A 19,611-nucleotide genomic window follows, 5' to 3' on the forward strand; every position below is an offset into this window, starting at 1 on the left:
CCGCAGGTTCGGCCGATCGCAGCTCCCACTGGCTGCGGTTCGCCACTCTAGATCAGTGGGGGCTGCAGGAAGGGTGGCTGGCACATCCCTCAGTCCGCGCCACTTCCCGCAGCTCCCATTGGCTTGCAGCAGCGAACCGCGGCCAGTGGGAGCCGCGATCGGCCGAACCTGCGGACGCAGCAGGTAAACAAATCAACCTGGCCTGCTAGGGGCTTTCCCTGAACAAGTGGCGGACCGGCTTTGAGAACCACTGGCTTAAACCAAATGTACTCCAACTTCTTTGAGTATTAACGGTCTCTTTAGTCAGCCAACACTCATCTATCCTGGCAATAGCTCCACAGTTGCCAACAACGCACAACACAACTCTAGAACAGCCATACATTTCCTTCTTTAACTATCTGCCTATTTCCCCGATTTCTTTGCCAGGCCTGAAGCAGAGCTCTGTGGAGCTGGAAAGCTTGTCTCTCTCATCAACAGAAGTTGGTCCAGTAAAAGATACCATCTCACCCACCTTGTCTCTCTAATATCTGAGCTCAACATGGCTACAACACTGCAGACATACTCCTCTTAGAGGCTGGTTTATTATACATATTATAACGGTCCCCAGGATTGCCAGTTGTGGGGAGCCTGGGGGATCAGGCTTTTGTCTGAGGGGAAGGCAGTCAGCCTGAAAGGTGACCCTGGTGCGCTCTGTGTCTGCAGTGAAACACGGGCTAGTGAGCCGCAAGTGTGGGCCGGATGGGCAGTGGGTGATGGTGAATGGCACGCAGCCATGGAGGGACTACTCCCAGTGCGAGGAGGAGATGGAGTCCACTATGGAGGAGGTGAGGCTGCTGTTCCTGATGGGGGGTGCCCCCAGCTCTGTCCATGCCAGCCCCCTGACATCCCAGTGGCGTGGGGTGGGTTGGGCTGGGAGGTGTGTTGGTGTTGGGGAGTGGGGGACACAGGAGCCTGAAACAAGAGGGATAGGTGGTGGCGGGATGTAATAACGCACAGGAGGAGGGGAGTGGGGATGGATGTGTTATAACACCTGGTGGGAAGGAGAGACTATTCAGAAATAGAGTTCAATGAAAACACAAGTGCACAGCTCCCTCCCCACCTCTGCTGAGTCACATGCTGCCTACCCCTTCTTGGGGTGCTGAACCCCCCTCCCTGCTCTCCTCTCCCCAATGAATCCCATTGTCTGGCTGGGGCTGGGGTGGTCACAGCTTCCCACTGAGCCCCTCAGCCCCACTCCCGGGTCATTGTGGAGGCCATTCAGAGGTCCTCGCCAGCTGGGGAGCTCAGAACTCAGCTCCCTGGGGTGGGGAGGGTGTGAGGTCAGGCTGAGCTGGGGCCAGGGACCCAAGCCCACCATCCCACGGGACTCTGTTTCAGCAGGGCTAGTGTGTCCCCCAGTAGGCGCTCGGAGTGCGGGGAGGCTGGTGGGGGTGGGAGTGGCAGAACTGACTGTCTGCCTCACCGGGTCCCCTTTGCCCATGCCAGGAAGGGGCCCGCCAGCTGATGGTGAGTTTCAAGGTGCTCTACACGGTGGGATACTCGCTGTCGCTCCTGGCGCTGGTCTCCGCCCTCCTCATCCTCACCATCTTCAGGTAGGGCCTGAGCCTGGGGCACAGGTGCTGTGTGTGCTGCATGGGCAGGGCATGCGGCGGGGCTCTCCAGTGGGATGATCCTGTGCTGGGCACTGTGTGCAGTGCTGCTGCAACTGACTCTAGCATTGCAGGCATTACAGTGCCTCCTGCTGTGGCAAGCAGACAGTGAATGAGCTGTGAGTTTGGCACAGTTAGCCCTCCTGCTGCTTTCCCTAATCCTGCTTGGAGAGGGTCGGATGGCAGTAGCCGAGCGCTCCTCCCAGCCAGTGCTTCTCCCCCCTGGCCTGCAGTGCGTGATGCAGGGAGAAGGTACATTCTTTTTTCTCAGCTCTCCAGCGCTGAAAGCCATCTCTCTCTCTGGGCCTAGGAAACTCCGCTGCACCCGCAACTACATACACGCAAACCTCTTTGCCTCCTTTGGGCTGCGGGCCATTTCGGTGATTGTCAAAGATGCGCTGCTGGAGAAGCGGTGGGGCATGGAAATCCTGCATGTGTCTGACTGGGAAGCGCTGCTGAGCAACGAGGCAAGCCCACCAAGAAACCAAATTCTCCTTGGGTGGGGGTGGAATCTAACTGCCAATGCCTGCGCCCCCCTCCCTGGCTAGCCATGGTGGCTACCTGCTGTGCCCAGGTTCATAGCCTGACAGTTGGGCAGGGAGGCTTGACTTGGGGCTGGGGATGCGATCTCTGGGTGCTGGTGGATCTGAGTGCCAGTCAGCGCTCAGATCCACCAGCACCCAGGGATTGCACCCCCAGCCCCAACCACTAGGTGGACCTGGGAGCACTCAGAAGGACCCTCTGGACAGGTGCATCTATTGTGTCAGCCGGAGGGGGGTTCTGCCAGTCTCCCACAGGTGAATTTTTAAAAGCTATTGAGGATCCTAAATCAGCACCACAATATGTATGTGAGCTTAAAAACCTCCACCCAACAAAGCAGGGAAAATTCTTCACTGGCCTACCACAACCTGAGTTGATGGATTCCTTCCCCCTTCCTCAGGGTGGGGCAGCTCAGTGGCTGGAGCACTGGCTTGGCACTCAGGAGACTCAGGTTCTCTTCCTGGCTTTGCTAGTGGGTGATCTCGGGCACATCGTGTCCCCTTTCTGTGCCTCAGTTTCCCCATCTGTAAAATGGGGGTCATGATAGAAAAGTGCCATAGAACTGGTTGTTGTTATTTCATTAACAAACGACCTGCCCCCTGCAAATGCTTCCCACACCCTATCTCTGAGCCAAGTGATGATATTTCCCCTGCTGGCCAAGATCCGCTGTGTCTTCTCTCCTGTCTCTCCCCAATAGCCTGCCTGGCCGTGTCTCTGACGGGATGAGAGTTGGGCACTTTGCTCTGGGAGATGAAGCCCTGGATGTGAACAGAATCACCAGAGCAGCAGGGGAGAGCGCCCTCCAGTGGGGTGATGTAGCCTGGATCTCCCTGCGACTCCTGGTCACATCCATGTTAGCCTACCCAGTGGCGGGCCATGCCTTGTGTCATGGGGGGCACAGAGTGTGCTGGTTAATGGAGACTCCCTGGTGGGAATAGACAGTGCTCTAGGCATATCCCAACTGGCTGCACTTCTAGTCCCAGGTCCCCAGCTCAGAGCATCCTAGTCTCCTCTTCCTGCACAGTCACTTTCTCTCTCTCTCTGGGGCTCCTCTCCACAGGCTGCAGTTGGCTGCCGGGTGGCTCAAGTCGTGATGCAATACTGCATTCTAGCCAATCACTACTGGTTTCTGGTGGAAGCTGTCTACCTGTACAAGCTTCTGATTGGCGCGGTGTTTTCCGAGAAGAACTACTACACGCTCTACCTGTACCTAGGCTGGGGTGAGAAGGAGAATGGGAGTGAGTGTGAATGGTGGCCTGGGCGTGTGTGTGTGTGTGCACATGAGGAGGCAGCATGGTGAGGGTGTGAGCATGAGGTGTGGGTAGGCAGTGTGGGGATGCATATGGCATGGGTGAGTTGGGTGTGTGCCTGTGGTGTGGTCAGGTAGCATGTGTGGGCAGGCGTGGGGGCCTGGGCGGGCAGGGGTCTGGTGGTACGTGTGTATGGTGTTTGCCAAAGTGAGTACTAGAATTACAGAGGACGTATCGGGGAGCACAGGGGGATGTGGGGTGCTCCAAGAGGGCAGAGACTCAGCCAAGTGGGCAAATAGCCACCAGGTTCCCCACCTGGGCAACTTGGCAATGGACTGACACCCAAGTGGTTTCCATTCGGTTCTATATGCCCATCAGACAGCAGCTCATACCCCTAAAGCAGGATCACTGCTCAACGCTGATAGCGCCTCACCAGGAGGGTTAAGAACTTAGTGACATGGATGAGTGGTGACCCCTAGTGGTGCATGCATGACACAGAAAACCCTTGCTAGGTGGGGAAAGTGAAGGCTTGGGGTTGTGGCCTGTCCTCAGTCCCCCAGGGATGAGAATCCCCCGGAGGGCAGGAGCAGGTCCCTGCCTGGATCAGGGAGGGGAGAGGGGGTAGGACATTCCCTCAGTTTGTGAGAGCTGCCGTCTCAGCTCAGGCAGGTGCTTGGACTTCACAGGGTTTGCTGTGTGACTTGCAGGAACCCCCGTGGTGTTCGTGGTGCCGTGGCTGGTGGCCAAGTACCTGAAGGAGAATGCAGAGTAAGTGCAGACGCTCCTCGCTCCACTCCCCCAGCAAGCCAGGCTCCATGCTTCGCACCACCTGGGTTCTAGTACAGAGCAGCCATGGGAAAGGCAGGGAGAGCTCTTACACTGAAACCAACGTGCATTGACTGCTGGGGAGAGAGGCATCTGATTCCTTCACTGCCATGGCCCACCCCGGCCTGGTGTGACTCTCCTAGGGGTGAGGGAAGAGCTCAGCCTCAGGGTTTGGTCAGTGCTTGGCCCCGCTGGTGGGGCAGGGCTGGTCATGAGTAGGGTGACCAGACAGCAAGTGTGAAAAATCGGGATGGGGTGGGTAGTAATAGGAGCCTATATAAGAAAAATATTCAAAAATAGTTACTGTCCCTATAAAATTGTGACATCTGGTCACCCTAGTCATGAGTGCTGTGCTTGGAGGTGCTTTCTGGGATGGTCTCTGCATAGTGGGAGCAGAGCAAAGACCCACCCAGCTGATCTCCCACAGGTCACCAAACGGGGCTGGTCACTGCTGACCTGGGCCCCTGGAACTGGGCCCAGGAGTGAACGGCTCCATCTTCCAAGCCACGGAGCTATTGGGGATAAGCTCTCAGCCTCAATAGCCCAGCCAAGACCATCAGGAGGAGACATAAAAAGAAGCCCATCCCTAGCCTGGCAGTGGGACTTGTGGGCTGACTCCTGGGGGTAGCGAGCTCCAGCCATCAGGGAAGCACAGGCCTGACCTTCCAAGCTCCCGCTGTGGCAGAATCTGAGGCACCCTCCAGAGTGTGGGGCAGGGAAAGAGATTCTTTCACTAGCCCACAGCTCACCAGGCTCCTGCAGTCCCTGCCCTGGCCCCTGCTGGAAGCAGACAGTTTAGCTCCGGGGGTGGGTGAGATGGGAAAGGATTCCAACCCCTGGAAAATGGGCAGGCTGGCACAGCTGGTGATAGTCATTCCTGGGCCTTCGGTGCTGAGGGGCAGCGCCTCTGTCCAATGGGTCGGGATGTCCCAGTGATACAGTGGCAGTGCTTTCACTGGCCCCGCTCTGCTGTGTATGAAGCACGGCTCTCCTGCCCGCTGGCTCCCCGGTGTTTAACAGCATGCCTCTCTTGTGCCACAGGTGCTGGGCTCTGAATGAGAACATGGCCTACTGGTGGATCATCAGGATTCCCATCCTGCTGGCGTCCCTGGTAGGTGATCTCAGAGGTCTGTGATCGGGGGTCACATACGAGGCATGGTGTCTCTCAGATGACAGCAATTAGTCTCTTGCAGTCACTGATAGTCTGGCTCAGCTCAGAGATTGAACATGGCCCAAGGACAGGAGCAGCTCCTGCTGTAGAAATCACCATCCCTAATCCACAGCACTGCACCCTTCCCTAGCGACTTTCCCACGAGCCTGCCCTGCGAGGGAGCTCAGGATCATTATCCCACTGAACAGCTGGGGAAACTGAGGCTCTGGGGAGCACTCAGCCAGTCAGGAGCAAGCGCCTACACCTCCTGGCTTGCAGTCCCCTTGTCTAACCACTAGGGGGTGACAAAGAAAGGAGACTTGTCCCCGCCAAGTAACTAACCCAATTGAACCCCTCTGATTAAAAGAGAAACACCCATATGTGGGGTCCGGGGTCCTGGCCCCGGCCCCTCCAGATTCCTGACCTGGATGTTGGGGCAAGCAGAGTCAGGACCCCAGAGACGCCATCCCACATGTTCTGTTGAGCCCAGTGCATGCTTGGAAAGGGCTGTGTGAGTCTAGTGGAGGCTGAGTGGCTCCCCAGGCCGTGCCGATGGGCTCGCTGTTGAGTCTCTGGGGACGTTCATGGTGCTCCCTGCCCCACAGATATTCCTGACTTCACTGTTACTCCCTGCACGTCCCTTCCCCTCATTCCTCCAGAGGTGCTGAGCGTGACCCACTTCCTTTCATGCTCAGCTGCCCCTGCCCTCAGAGGCCGTCACTGTCAGAGTGACCCAGGGAGCCCAGGAAGGATAAAGGGGGGTACTCAGCCTACACCCCTCCAAGGCTGGCCCAGACAATATGCAGGGCCCCCTGGATAAATGTAGAAGTAACCCTCCGCGTCCTCCCCCCACAGATCAACCTGCTGATCTTCATGAGGATTCTGAAGGTGATCCTGGCCAAGCTGCGTGCCAACCAGAAAGGCTATGCAGACTACAAGCTCCGGTGAGCTGTCTGTGTGTGCGCCTGCTGGGAATGACTTCCCAATGGGTGCCTATTGCGCCGGCCATTCTGGATCTAGCTCCCCTGCATTGTAAATCCAGGTCGGTGGGACCCACGCATGTGGACTCGGTGTGTCCAAGCCTGCCTGCGCTTGTGTCCACACTGCATTGGAAGCCTGGACCCGCTAGCACCTCCATCCCGCACTACACAGACCGCCTGAGCCAGGTCTATGGCTTGAGCTCCGTCCACATTGCAAAATGATAGGGCTTGGACCCCAGTCCCAGTGGGATGCAGGCTCAGACCCATCCCCTCGTGGGACTCAGGGCTTGAGTGCTTGCTGTCTGAGTTGGACAGATTTGTGTGTGGACCATAGTGGGGGTTGGGCTCAAATCAGAGTCCGAGCCCAGGTTCACAATGCAGTGTAGACGTGCCCTCGGAGGTCTGGCCACGCAACCCACTGTCATGCAAATAGGACTGAGGTTTTGTTAGCCATTACAGCAGGTTGTGTTAGCAAGTGGCTGTTAGCACAGGGTGTGTGTCTGTGTGTGTGCATGTCTGTGTGCGTGCGCACAACAGATCAAGTCTGACCTGTGTATCACAGTATCACAGGCCCTGAACACTCCCTCCCCCCATATACGCCTACAGGCTAGGATGCCAAAGCTGTACCACCCACTTGCCTGACTTGAGGGTCTCATTATCAATGTGGAGGTGTGGCTCGTGGCTCCTCCATCATTGGTACCAAATGGAGTTCATTGTGGCCACCGTTGCCCATGCCAAGCACCGATCCCAGTTTGCCATGCTCCATCTCAGCTGAGCAGCCTGACCGCACGGCATGCTGGGACCTGTTGCCCTTTCGGGCAGGAGTGGCTGCAAGCAAGGGCAACGGTGGTGTTTGGGTGGGTGGGTTCACTGACCCCTGTAGGGTCTGGAAGAACATCTCTTCCCATTTCACACAGGGCAGCCCCCCCCCAGCAAAGCCTCCCAGCTCCTCCCCAAGCAGCATCTGCTTGCCAACAGCCAACTCTCCGCTGTCCCATGCGGGCTCAGGCTGAGCCTGGGCAGTAACGATTCCCAGCTCCAAAGCACCACACGGCTGGTAGCTCGTGAATCCTCCCCAATCCCAGGCAGGGCAGGCAGCGATTACCCCCCTACGTGAGACCCCAGGCCCTTAGGCCAGGCTGGGACTAGCACTCCATCTATCTCCTCTGGTCCTCAGCACAGATGTTACCATATTTCTCCTCACATACCACCCCCGCTTTCCTGCCCCTCTGAACATAGGGACCCCCCGACCCTTCCATATGAACTCTGGGAGGGGGATCTTGTCCTCTTTCAGGCTGGCCAAGGCCACGCTGACCCTCATCCCCCTCTTCGGGATCCACGAGGTGGTCTTCATCTTTGCCACGGATGAGCAGACCACAGGCATCCTGCGTTACATCAAAGTCTTCTTCACGCTGTTCCTCAACTCTTTCCAGGTGAGCCGGGAGCGCTGGGGCAGCCCCGCCTCAGGCAGGAGCAGAAAGCCTGTCTCCTCTTCCCCTCCCTTGTGCCACCATCACCCAGGGGAAAGCATGGCCCTTTTCTCTCCAGCCTGTTCACATTAGCCCATCAGCCCCGCTAGCCAAGCTGCAGCCCCTCCCCTGGCCCCACTGCTGGTGTTGTGGGGCAGTGGGGCATTGAGCTGGGCTGCTGCTCAGGAGCCCCCAGGACCCACACAGTCACCTGCCTTCCTTGGGCTGGAGGCAGGCTGGGCCATGTCCTGGACTAATGGCCCCTGCGAAACCGTTCCGGCAGCGATGAGGTGCAAATCAGCGTCTGGCAGCTGAAGTGTCGCGCTATGCCACACTCCAATCACCTCTGACTGTGTCTGCTCGGCCCGCCCCTTTCAGCATGTAACTGCCCTGCATGGCTGGCCTGGTGCTCCTGGGCTCTACCCGCCTCATCCCATCACCTGGAGCAGCCTGGAAATAGCAGGCCCATCCCTGCCTGCTGTTAGAGAGGTGTACATGCCTGCATGCTGGGCTGGCAATGGCATCCACATGCACTGGAGGGAGAACCCCATTTGGGCAGTGCGTGGTCATGGCAGGCACAGGCCAAGGGCCTGTCCCCTGTAGGCCGAGGGCTGCCCCTCAGGAACCGTACCCTCCCTGTCCTGTTGTAACACTGCAGCGGGACTGGCTGGGGGGATTGTGACTTAGGTGAGCATGTCGGGAGGGGTTGCCGCTGCATCACGGTGCGGGAGGGTTTTCCCCTCTAGCTGAAGCCAGCTGCATCCCGGAAACTGGCCCTGTGGGATGCACTGAACAGCAGCTGCCAGGGCCTGCCAGCTATCTTCTCAATGGGCAGGAGGGTTGCTGTGCTGCCTGGCTCACCCCTGTGCTCTCTTTCCAGGGTTTCCTGGTTGCCGTGTTGTACTGTTTTGCCAATAAAGAGGTAGGTACCACTTTGTCCTGCTCCCTGCTGGGGGGTTGCTCTCTGGCCCTGGAAACACCTGCAGTCAGGGCTCTAACCCGGAGTTGTGCTCTGTAGCCCAACCCTGGGTCTCTCTCTTGGGCTTCTCTTCATTACTCTCCTGCCAAGCTACTGCTGATTTGCTGTGTCCTGAATACAGAGACCATGCACCACTGGATATCCTGAGTGGTTAGGAGCCTTTGATTCTACTAAGAGCCTGTCGAGGTAAAAAACAAACCGGTTTTATTGGATGCATCCACCCTAGCTCGGGTAAGGGCTGCCTCATATCATAGCAGAACTGGCGATACCATGCCCTGTGGCCACATGGTCCATGGGCCAGCATGCCCTGGGGCTCACATAGGAACACAGTGGAGCTGTTTTTCAGTCCTTTGGGGCAGGAACTGCCTCTTCCTATTCATGGGCCAAATCCCTCCCTGGAGCAACTCCCCTGAAGCCAGGGCCTTGTACCTGTGCTGAGTTTGGCCCACACCTCTGGGGCCCTGATCCTGACTGGCACCTCTGGGGCTAATGGAACGTAAGCCCTACACAGGCCTGGGGCAGCAGCTGTGAACCTCCCAAGAGGCTGTGAAGGAGAAGAGTAGCTCACAAGCTCCTTTCCTCCCTCCTAGGTGAAGTCAGAAATGAAGAAGAAATGGCAGCTCTGGAAGCTTGACCATCCGGCGCTCTGCTGCACACAGTGATGGCTGCACTGCCCCTCCGGGGGCAACCTGCCTGGGAAAGCCGCAGAAGGGCCTCCCCCAGCTTGACGGCTGGGGAAGTAGGCCAAGAGGCCTGCCATGCTCCCAAGCCCTGGAGGGGATGTACCTAGTACTGCATCTCTGCAGATGAGGGCCTTGGGGATTGTCTGTGCACCAGATGCCGTGGAGGGCAAGGCCAGGGATGGAGAACAATGGGCCCAGCTGGAGTTGCAGCAGGGCAAAGCACCGGTTTCCAAAACAGTTGCATCTGAGAGCCACGGGTGCTGGTGTAAGCACTGCCTGAGCTGAGGCGCAGAAGCTGGGATCCTGCAGGCCTACGCTGCAGCAGAACAGCCACTCCTGAGGCTCTGATGGGGCGAGGGGGACACGGCTGTGGAGATACCCTCAGAAGACACAGGAGGCCATGAGATGGGACCCTGCTGTTTATGCTGCACGGCAGAACAGGACACCGAGAGTGTGGGGAAACAGCCCCCCCGACTCCTGCTAATGTCCTCTGCTACCTGACCCTCTGGTGCAGCACCTGAAATCTACCTCTGCAGGATGCACCCTTCATCAGATGGCACTGCATCCAGCAAACCTCCATCCCCAGCAGCACTGCTGTCGCCGGACCCCCTGCTGGAGTGAGACACGCAAACCTCAGCACACGGGGATGGAGTCTGACTGGGTCACGACTGTCCGAGGACAGGTCAGACTGCAGCAATGAGACGCTGCTGTGATCACTGTGCGGTATGGGACAACAGTTAGGGCGTACCTGCAAGTGGATCTAGGCCTGTGGCTAAGCCCTTAGCCACAACTGATCCAGGCCTACACACGGGGAGCTGGAAGGCTCACACAGCTGATCCATGGGGGTGCAGCTCTCACCCTGTAAATCGGGGACACCCTGCTCCCTCTCCTGGTACTGCTCTCCCCCGCTGTTAGCCGGGGAGACATTTCAGAAGCTGGAGGGCTGGGACAGGCCTGTATGCTTAGCCCCAGGGAACCCCATTGTGGGTTTGAGCAGGTTGCCTGCCTGTCACTGGCCCATACGGGACCAGCAGGCTGGCTGTGACTGCCTGGCATGGATGTCTCATAGCTGAGTGGCAGGGAAGCCAGAGTGGTTGGTGAAACACGGCTCAGCTGACTTGTCTAGCCTTGTGAGGGCAGCCTCAGGGGGAGGTGGGAGCTCAGAAACCCAGTTTCTTTGCATCACTCAACTTCTTCTGCACCCTGGGCCTGGGCTTTCAGCCCCCTTCCCCCAGCCCATAGTAGATCCACGTCAACAATCCATCATCTGCCTTCCTCTCCTTCCCGTCACCCTGCCTACCTAGCCCCAAAGCCTGCTGTCCTCTTCAGAGCCTCCTGCCCAGCTGAACTGGCCAAAACTAACCGTCTTAGCCGATCCCCCTCAACAGCCTCTGAGCCCCTCAGCCTCTTTAATGTATTTATCCTCTGAGCATGGCCCTGCCTCCCAGGACTGGTGCTGTCCCCACTTTTCACAGATGAAGAACTGAGGCTAGAGAGATGCACGTGAGTGACCCAAGGTCAGGCAGGAAGTCAGGGGCAGTGCTGGGCACTGAATCTGGCTCTCGCCCGTAGACTCTGGTCCTCTGAGCCACATCCACCTCTAAGTGTCGGGTTCGGGGCGGGTAACCTGTATAGCATACGTGCAGGCTTGGGGCACGCAGCCTCTTAACACTGAGTGGTCCGACTACGTTAGACCCTGGTAACCTGATGAGAGTGTTGAGGTCGGGTTGCATCAGTCATGACACCATCTCGCCCCCCTCAGGTCAGATTCGGGTCGGCTGTGATCTAGCTGGGTTGGGTCAAGCTTTAACATTAGGCCTGAGCAGATCTGCTCGAGTCCTAGGCTAGTGCCCTACCCCTGGGCACTCCTTCCTCTCTCTGCCTTGGCTAGTGCTCACCCCCTCTTTCTTCCATGGCTGCAGCAACTGAAATTGCTAGGCTGGTACAGCTAAACAGGCAGCCTGCTTCAGTCCGGCAGGCTCACCCATCCTCTGTGCTCGGGAACTCTGCCGCTGGCAACAGGGAAGGGCGGGAGATTCTAGAGCTTGCCAAGCAAGGGATTGGATTTGCAAGCTGATCTGCTTCCAGCCCAGGTGGCAATGGACTGGCAGGGGCAGTAGTCAGCTACATGCCCAGAGGAAGTGCAGAATATGCTCTTCTCCAGACACCTTGAATCCAGATTGACAGGGCTGCAGTCCAGTCTGCTGCTCATCCACAGCTTGGGGCCTCCTTACCTGGACTATGGGCGTGTAGTCTCCATAGCCCAGCCAATCCTCTGTGTCCTTACTGCAAGCACTGGGGAGAAGCCAATGGTCACTTCCTGTCATGTGGATCCTGGGGTGCTAGGAAGTGGACTGAGACCAGCAAGGCATTTCTCCTAGATCACTCCAGAGCCCTCCGCTGGGCACAGCTTCTGGTCTGCGGCAGATTACAACTGGTGCTCTAGAAGTGGCGGGAGCCTCATTTCATCTTCACAGCCCTGAGCCCCCCAGACCCCATGGGCTCTGCTGTAAATCACGCTGGTGGTGTCGCCCGCTGCTGCCCAAGTGCCTCAGGCCCATGCAGTTTATGCACAGACCTTTCTTTACAGGGCTTCACGTCCCCATGTCCTGGTGGATAAAGAGCAGCATCGTGCCCACCAGCTGCCAACTGCTGGAGCTACACTTGCCTGACTTGAGTTCTGAGCCCTCCCCCCCTAAGGGCAGGGACGTGACTCCTGGCAGGGGGGCAGATGTCAGCAGCAGCCAGACTGCTGCCCGAAGTTGCCCTCACCTTCAGAAGACTGTAGGGACCATGGCTCCTCCCACGCAATGCCCCAGCAGCAGCAGAACAGACCACAGCTCCCAGGGAGGAGGCAGGCTGCCCCAGTCTCTCACTTTATGCAATTTAGATCCAGGTGGTCCCTCAGGCTCCTGGCAAGTTGCTAATGTGACCTCTTGGTTGCAAGCAGTGTCTGTCCCAGCCAATGCAGTGCTCTGTGGAGGGGCTGGATAATGCAGCCCCTCCAGGGAGTTGTGGGAAGGATTGTTCTTGGGCTTTTACAGGCTGGCAAGGAGCCATCCTTGCTGTTTCTGGGCTCAGCTGCACCTGGATTTGAGGCTGGAGGGAGATCTGCAGGAGCCCTCGTCAGCTAGCCAGCTGCTAAGGAGCACCAGAGCATTTTGCACATTGTCTTTTCACATGTAAATAAATGTTTATTTTTTCAGCAAGGAAATGTGCTCTGCTGTTTTGGGGGGCTAAGTGGGGGGAAAGCCACCTGGGCACAGAGGGAAAGGGACAGCAACTCCAGGGCATGAACTGGGCATTGAATACCTGAATCAAGGAGGCAAGTGTTTGACTGGCTTCTTCCTGGGCTCAGGCGGGCACCCCACCCCCCTCCATCTGCACAGAGCACCATGTTCACTCGTTAACCAGAGCAGCAGGTGAAAACCAAACCCTCCAGACCCTGGGAGTGACTAATAACCCCCTGCAAAGAATCCAAAACACCACAAGCTCTTTCTTGCCTTTGTATTTCACTCACCTGGGCCCACACCCTCAGAGGAGGCAGCTTCTCACCCCACTGAGCCATGGGGCTGGCCAGATTCTCCTCCATGCTAGCATGATGCTGCAACGTCTGTGTCTCTTTCGGGCCTGAGCCAAAGCGCACTGCAGTTCATGGAACGATTCTCCAACTCCAAGGGGCCAGCACGATGAACGTCTTCCATTGCGTGGCCTCTTCCCTCCCAGTTTCACAGAAACATTTGTATGGGGCTCAGCTGCCGTAAGGCCTCCACAGCACTCTGCCCGGGTGCTACTGGATAGTGTCTGAAATCAGCTAATGGCTGGGTAGCCAGAACCTCCCAGCCAGAGGCAGATTTACCATGAAATGAACAGTGCAGTGGCACAGGGCCCCCAATGACGGGGGCCCCCCAAAATGCAGGACAAATCTCATCTGACAACCTGCCCCCCTCACCCCCGTGCCGGCCGGCAGCGCAGCAAGGCTCAGGCAGGCAGGCTACCTGCATTCCGTGGATGGTGGCCCCACGCTGCTCCCGGAAGTGGCTGGCTGCTGGCACGTCTCTGCATGCCCCTGGCGGGGCTCTACGCGCTGTCCCCACCCCAGGCAGCACACACAGAACCACTGCCCTCCTCCCCACAAAGGGCATGCAGAGATGTGCCAGCAGCAGCGCAAAGGTAGCTGCCTGCCTGCGCCGCTCCTGGAAGTGGCCAGCATGTCCCTGTTGCCCCTGGGGGGGTGCTGTCTTCACGTGCTGCCCCCACCCCAAGCTCTACAGCTCCCATTGGCCGGGAACTGCTACTAATGGGAGATATGGGGGTAGCACCTGTGGACAGCAGCGCACAGAGAGGCCTCCCCCAGGAGGCTGCGCTGCCCAGGGGAGATAAGAGAGAATGTTCTTTTTCTTGGCTGGGTCCCGGGGGGGGGGGGGGGAGGGGGGAAAGCTGCGCACAGGACCCCACTAACTCTAAATCCGCCACTGCTCTCAGCGAGGCAAAAAGTAGTCAGGAAGCTCTGTGGCACATGGATAGCGCTGGCCAACTCTAGACAAACAGGCAGGGTCGACTATCAAGCACACAGTGTGGGACAGCTGCATATAGGCCTGAACATGCTGATCATGGAGCTTTAGTTGGGCTGGAGAGAGACTAAGCTCAAGCCACTTTAAAAACCAGACACAATGATTTAAGCCAACTCTCCCTGGCATCATCTCTGCACAGATGGGCTATAGGCTGAGGCGAGCGATTTGTGAAAGCCGCTACAGTCTGATACGGGATTTGGACCGTTCAGAGATGAGAATCAGGCCATGGTCACTAGCTACACTCACGGCCTAAATTCTGGCCTGCAATCAGAGCTGAGGCCAAGCCCATGCTGCCTTAAACCATTTCTAAACCCATTTGTAATGCACTTTGCCACATGCTCAGCTCTCTTCCCACAGCTTTTACAGTGGAAGTGGCCAAAGGCACAAACAGACTGAGGGGAATGGCCCAAGTGATCAGGCTGAGAGGGGGAGGCAGCACAATTTAGCCCAGAAGTTCCCTTGTTGGGTCAGCCCCTGCTCCCCAGCCCATCTCAATGCACACCACATGCTGCTGTCACATCTGCTGCAGAACCAGCCTAGAGCTAGTATGCAGCATGTCAGGCAGTGCCAAAGATATGCCCCTTAGAAGTGTGTGTCTATGGGAAGAATTGCAAAGATTTGCTATTTCCATTTGAGTCCAAGTGACAGATAATAAGAACAGTGGTTGCAGAGATGCTGTAGCTGTGCTGGCCCCAGGATAGTAGAGAGACAAGGTGGGGAAGGAAGAGCTGTGTGTGCCTCAAAAATTTGTCTCACCAACAGAAGCTGGTCCAGTAAAAGATATTACCTCCCCCACCTCACCTCTCTAAGATTATTGCACAGTGCAGCCTCTTATAAAACACAGCTCCATAGCCCACCGTTTGGCTGCTCCATACTCCAGAGAGGCCCCTACAGCCAGCACAGAGGGTGGGTACTAGCCACTGGGCTGCATATCAAGCTGAGTGATTGGCATTTTGTTTAACAAATCACAATGAAAAGTCCCATTCTTTGCAAGACAGTAAGAGCTAGTGGGTAGCTGGGGACGTGTATACCGCCTCCTGCACAGCCTCTTCTCACCCCTGAATGCTGATGAACACACCTGCAAAAGAGCTTGTCTACAGAGGGACGCTGACCAGCCTAACGCTAAATCAATTACTTCACTATAGCTAAGTCAGTCAATATCCCTGTGTAGACAAACCCTAAGACCTGACCCTGCAACCACTCTCCCATGGAGAGGTCTGGTGAAGTGAACAGACTACTGATATGTGAAGTACCAGGCCAATGGGGAGAAGGGGGTCTGGATTCAATGACAACTGTCTAGAGAGCCCCATAGTCTTTCCATTCTATGCTGCTCTGTGTAAAATGTGGCTGAACTCAGTGATGCTCTACTAGCCTTAGGGGGCCATGGCAGCCAAGTGCAGGGCAGAGCAGCCCTGAGGTGACTAACTTATTCTGAGGGCCATGCAGGTCCCTGACCAGCTGGCTTAGAGGAGGCTCAACTGGTGGCCTAAAAGCTACTTTTGCACCCTCGCCCCATTCCTAAGTGCAAGCTGAGCATGAGCGGAAGAAAATCACACCCCATGTGTTAGCATCTCCCACCACCTCTTCCTGCTTTTCCACCTCTCTCCAGCAATTCCCTTCTCCGTGCAGGTGATGGAGATACTGCTCCAGCAGAGGAGTTAGAGACGCTAGAGGGACAACCTCAGTGTGCCAAGCCCTCCCACACAGCCACAGCAGCGGGAGCCCTGCTCACACCCGGCTCAACATGCAACCGGCGACCCGACCAAACTAGTGCCGACAGATCCAATCAGATTTATTCACCAAACACGGTGTGCATTAATTTTGGTCTCACATGTAAGAGAAAACAGAAGTACAAACAAAGCCACGCAACCGAGTATGGTGTGGCAAACTCACCCCCCTCCTTGCTGTTTTGAGAACCGAACCAGGAAGGTTTGGAGACACCAAAGCACAGCGAATTCAGTGCTCCACCGGCACAGAGATTAAACTCTGCAGGCCATTTGCATGGCCCAGTCTCTTTGGCATTGGGCAGCGGAGCAGAGGGGAGATCCTGGCTCCAAGGATGGAGTCACAGCAGGTATTGCACTTTGGGGTTTGTGGTCAAGATCTAAAAATAAAATACAGCTTTTTCCCCTTTACCAGCAAAGAGAAAGGTAGTTTCCCCAGCTCACCATAGCCCCCATCACAGGGGCATGGTCTTTGTCTAAGAACTAAGGCTGCCCCAAATCACTATACAGAATTGGAAATCGTGTCACTTGGACAGTGCACCCTGAGCCACGTGAACACTACCTGTGAGAGCTCCCAGGGGCAGCAGCACCAGGTCAGAGCAGCCAGTGGCCAAGACATCTCCACGAGCTAGAGCAGTGTATGTGAGGAGCCAATGCACGCCACAGTTGGTCTCCTGCAGCAGCCCCTGTTACCGGAGCTCTCATTTCCAGCTCCCGGAGGCTGGAGCAGGAACACAGGCTGAAGATGACCCATTTCCACATACAGATAATGGCATCAAAAGCACCCGGCAACTAAGTGGGAAGTGTCTGAGGCCTGCAGCATTTAAGGTTGCAGGCTGTGGGGTGGGGTGGGGGGGTGGGGTGTGTGTGTGTGTTTCTTTTACTCAGCTCTCTGGAGAGCCTGTCATAACTATAAAGGGAAGGGCAACAGTACAATACTATAAAATCCCTCCTGGCCAGAGACTCCAAAATCCTTTTACCTGTAAAGAGTTAAGAAGCTGAGGTAACCTGGCTGACACCTGACCCAAAGGACCAATAAGGGGACAAGATACTTTCAAATCTTTGGTGGGGGGGAGGCTTTTGTTGGTGCTCTTTGTTTTGGTGGGAGTTCGCTCTTGGGACTAAGAGGGACAGACATCAATCCAGGCTCTCCAAATCTTTCTGAACAAGTCTTTCATATTTCAAACTTGTAAGTACAGCAGGCAAGGCATGTTAGTTTTATTTTTGTTTTCTCAACTTGTAAATGTACCTTTTGCTAGGGTGTTTACCTCTGTTTGCTGTAACTTGGAACCTAAGGCTAGAGGGGGGTCCTCTGGGCTCTTTAAGTTTGATTACCCTGTAAAGTTATTTTCCATCCTGATTTTACAGAGATGATTTTTACCTTTTTCTTTAGTTAAAAGCCTTCTTTTTAAGAACCTGATTGATTTCCCCTGTTTTTTAGATCCAAGGGGGTTGGATCTTGATCCATCAGGAGTTGGTGGGAGAGAGGAGTGGGGATGGTTAATTTCTCCTTGTTTTAAGATCCAAGGGGTTTGAATCTGTATTCATCAGGGAATTGGTGAAGAGTCTCTCAAGGCTACCCAGGGAAGGGAATTAGCACATTGGGAGTCGTGGCAGCGGACCAGATCTATGCTGGTAGTTAAGCTTAGAAGTTTTCATGCAGGTCCCCACATCTGTACCTTAAAGTTCAGAGTGGGGAAGGAGCCTTGACAGAGCCCCATTCACCATCTCATTCTTGTGCTGTCAACCCACAGCGCCTCGCCTGCCTGCCTGGGGAAAGGCCTCTGCAGCTTCCCCTTGTGCCCCACACACGCCCTCCTCCTGGTTACCCTGCAAGAGCCCATGGCACTAGTATCTAAGAGTCCAACCCCAACGCCCAGCGTTCTCATGCTGTGGGGCCAATGCGGGGGCTAAGGACTGCATGGAATCATTTCTCAACTGTACGGGTTCTTCGAGGGAAGGAAGGACAGGAAGCTTCAGTCCACTAAATGAAGGGATGAGCAGCCCGGCAGGGGACCTCCTAGCGGGAGGAGATGGCAAAGGAGGATGGAGAAGCACAAGGAAAACGCAACGCCTAGTGCCTGGTTGCCCGTGGCCCAGAGGAGAGCAGGACTCAGCTGCCTGGCAGCATGTTTGACTCAGGCCCACGGATGCCACGAGAAAGGGTGCCTCACAAAACCCTCAAGAGATGGAAGCCAGGGTTTCCAAACATGCCCAGCCTGAGCCACCTTGGGCTGAGCTTTGTTCCGACCCTTCCCATGCAGCAGCTTCAAAGGCCCATCCTGTGGAGAAAACAGGAGGTCCCTTCTGCTCCCCAAGAGTGCAGGGAGAAGAGGGCAGCCCTGCCCGCTGCCTTGGGGACAAGCAGCCTCCATGCAGGAAGGGCAGGAATCTAGAAATGACTGGCAGAAAGCCCATTCATGGGGGCAGAGGTGCCAAGCTTAAGTCTGAAGGAGAGAGGCTTGGACGCAAGAACAGGAGCTAGGGGCTGAGGAGCCAGCTAATGGGTTCCCAGGGGAGAGGATCCCCCATGGAACAGGCTCCTGGTCTTAGATGCCTGCCTTCACATAGGGGCAGACCTGAGGGGAGGGATGTGGTGCTCATGGTCAGGTGTTACCCTGGGGGCAGGTTTTATAGCACCAATTGCAGGGCCAAGCCCTGCATGCAGCACAGAGCACGTAGCTCACACACAAGTGCTTGGGGATAGTATAAACTCACATCAGGCAAGAGCCGCACACACCCTCCTCTCACGTGGCTCCTGGCTCCCTCGTCCTAAGGGGCCAGTGCTGCACCAGCAGGAGCTGCTGCCTGTGGCAGAAGCTTCTGGAGCGCGCTGACTCGGCAGAAGCAAGGCCTTTGAAATGTGCTACCCTGGGGGGTTAATGTGGGCATTCATGGACTGCGGGAAGGATCAGGGCCAGCTGCCAAGTCAGCGCTGACGGGGGGTCTGCACCCATAACCAAACAGAGGAGCATAGTTAGGACACTCAAGTGATCCCATAGCTCCTGCCTCCTCGGAAGCCGGTAACAGCTGAACCGCTGCAGGCTGCCAGGAGGGGGAGCTCTCCACAGGCTAGAGCTGCAGAGCCCGCTATATTCTATCTCCCAGATCCTCCGTGGGCTGCAGCTTGGGGCTGTTTGATCCTATCTCAAAGGGGAGGCCCAGCCCACTGAACTGCAGGACTCTCCCATTTCCAAAGCACTGCATCTCACCCCACCAGCCACCACTGTGCTGGCCTTTGCTCTGTGTGTCACACGTTTGCTGGGTCAGCCCACGGGCAGAGACCAAATGGAGGGAACAAGTTACGAGGGGTTGTGGCAGGGAGGGGCATAAGGGAATCTGACTGCTACAGACAAGAGCTCTGTAAAAATATCAGGCAGCATTAAGTGAAACTGAGGCAGTCTCTCCATGGGCAGCTAGAGGCCAATTAGCCCCGATGCTTCAGCTCTTAACACTCTAACCCTTGGACAGGGAAAGCAAACCGTCTGTGACAGGAACCCGGAGATCAGCCCAGACGAGGCCGCCTGCCCACTTGACTCCTCGTCCTCCGCCGTCCCCAGCTGGCTGACCCCCTTCTCCAGGCGCCCGCCTGCCTCCTTGGCGCTCTCAGCAGAGGAGCTGTGCTGGCAGACCAGCCTTGCGCTCGTTCTCCCAGGCACTCAGCTTCCGGGTGGAACCATCACCCGACGTCAGAATTCCTGCAAGGGAGAAGGAGCCACTCAGAGTTCAAGAGCCCCCACAGCTCACTGGAAAATTAACCCTTTGCTGGAGGCAGCAGGAACGTCACT

General features: G+C 56.4%; 2 protein-coding genes across 4 annotated transcripts in view; one reads left to right on the forward strand and one right to left on the reverse strand.

Annotated features, from left to right (window-relative positions):
• LOC117883489 (glucagon receptor-like) overlaps positions 1–12,676 on the forward strand; it is a 47,634-nt gene extending 34,958 nt beyond the window's left edge. The window contains exons 5-14 of the mRNA XM_034782752.1: positions 703–824; positions 1,486–1,592; positions 1,960–2,116; positions 3,250–3,409; positions 4,147–4,207; positions 5,306–5,375; positions 6,270–6,358; positions 7,689–7,827; positions 8,744–8,785; positions 9,433–12,676. Coding sequence (XP_034638643.1) covers positions 703–824; positions 1,486–1,592; positions 1,960–2,116; positions 3,250–3,409; positions 4,147–4,207; positions 5,306–5,375; positions 6,270–6,358; positions 7,689–7,827; positions 8,744–8,785; positions 9,433–9,504 — 1,019 coding nt within the window. The 3' untranslated portion in view covers positions 9,505–12,676. The remainder of the gene's footprint in view (positions 1–702; positions 825–1,485; positions 1,593–1,959; positions 2,117–3,249; positions 3,410–4,146; positions 4,208–5,305; positions 5,376–6,269; positions 6,359–7,688; positions 7,828–8,743; positions 8,786–9,432) is intronic.
• A 4,744-nt stretch (positions 12,677–17,420) lies between these two features.
• ANKS3 (ankyrin repeat and sterile alpha motif domain containing 3) overlaps positions 17,421–19,611 on the reverse strand; it is a 34,293-nt gene continuing 32,102 nt past the window's right edge. For all 3 annotated transcript variants that reach the window (XM_034784442.1, XM_034784440.1, XM_034784441.1), the window contains one exon: positions 17,421–19,521. In XM_034784442.1, coding sequence (XP_034640333.1) covers positions 19,430–19,521 — 92 coding nt within the window. In that variant the 3' untranslated portion in view covers positions 17,421–19,429. The remainder of the gene's footprint in view (positions 19,522–19,611) is intronic.

This window comes from Trachemys scripta, chromosome 10 (genome assembly GCF_013100865.1).
Source record: "Trachemys scripta elegans isolate TJP31775 chromosome 10, CAS_Tse_1.0, whole genome shotgun sequence".
Taxonomy (NCBI): Eukaryota; Metazoa; Chordata; order Testudines; family Emydidae; genus Trachemys; species Trachemys scripta.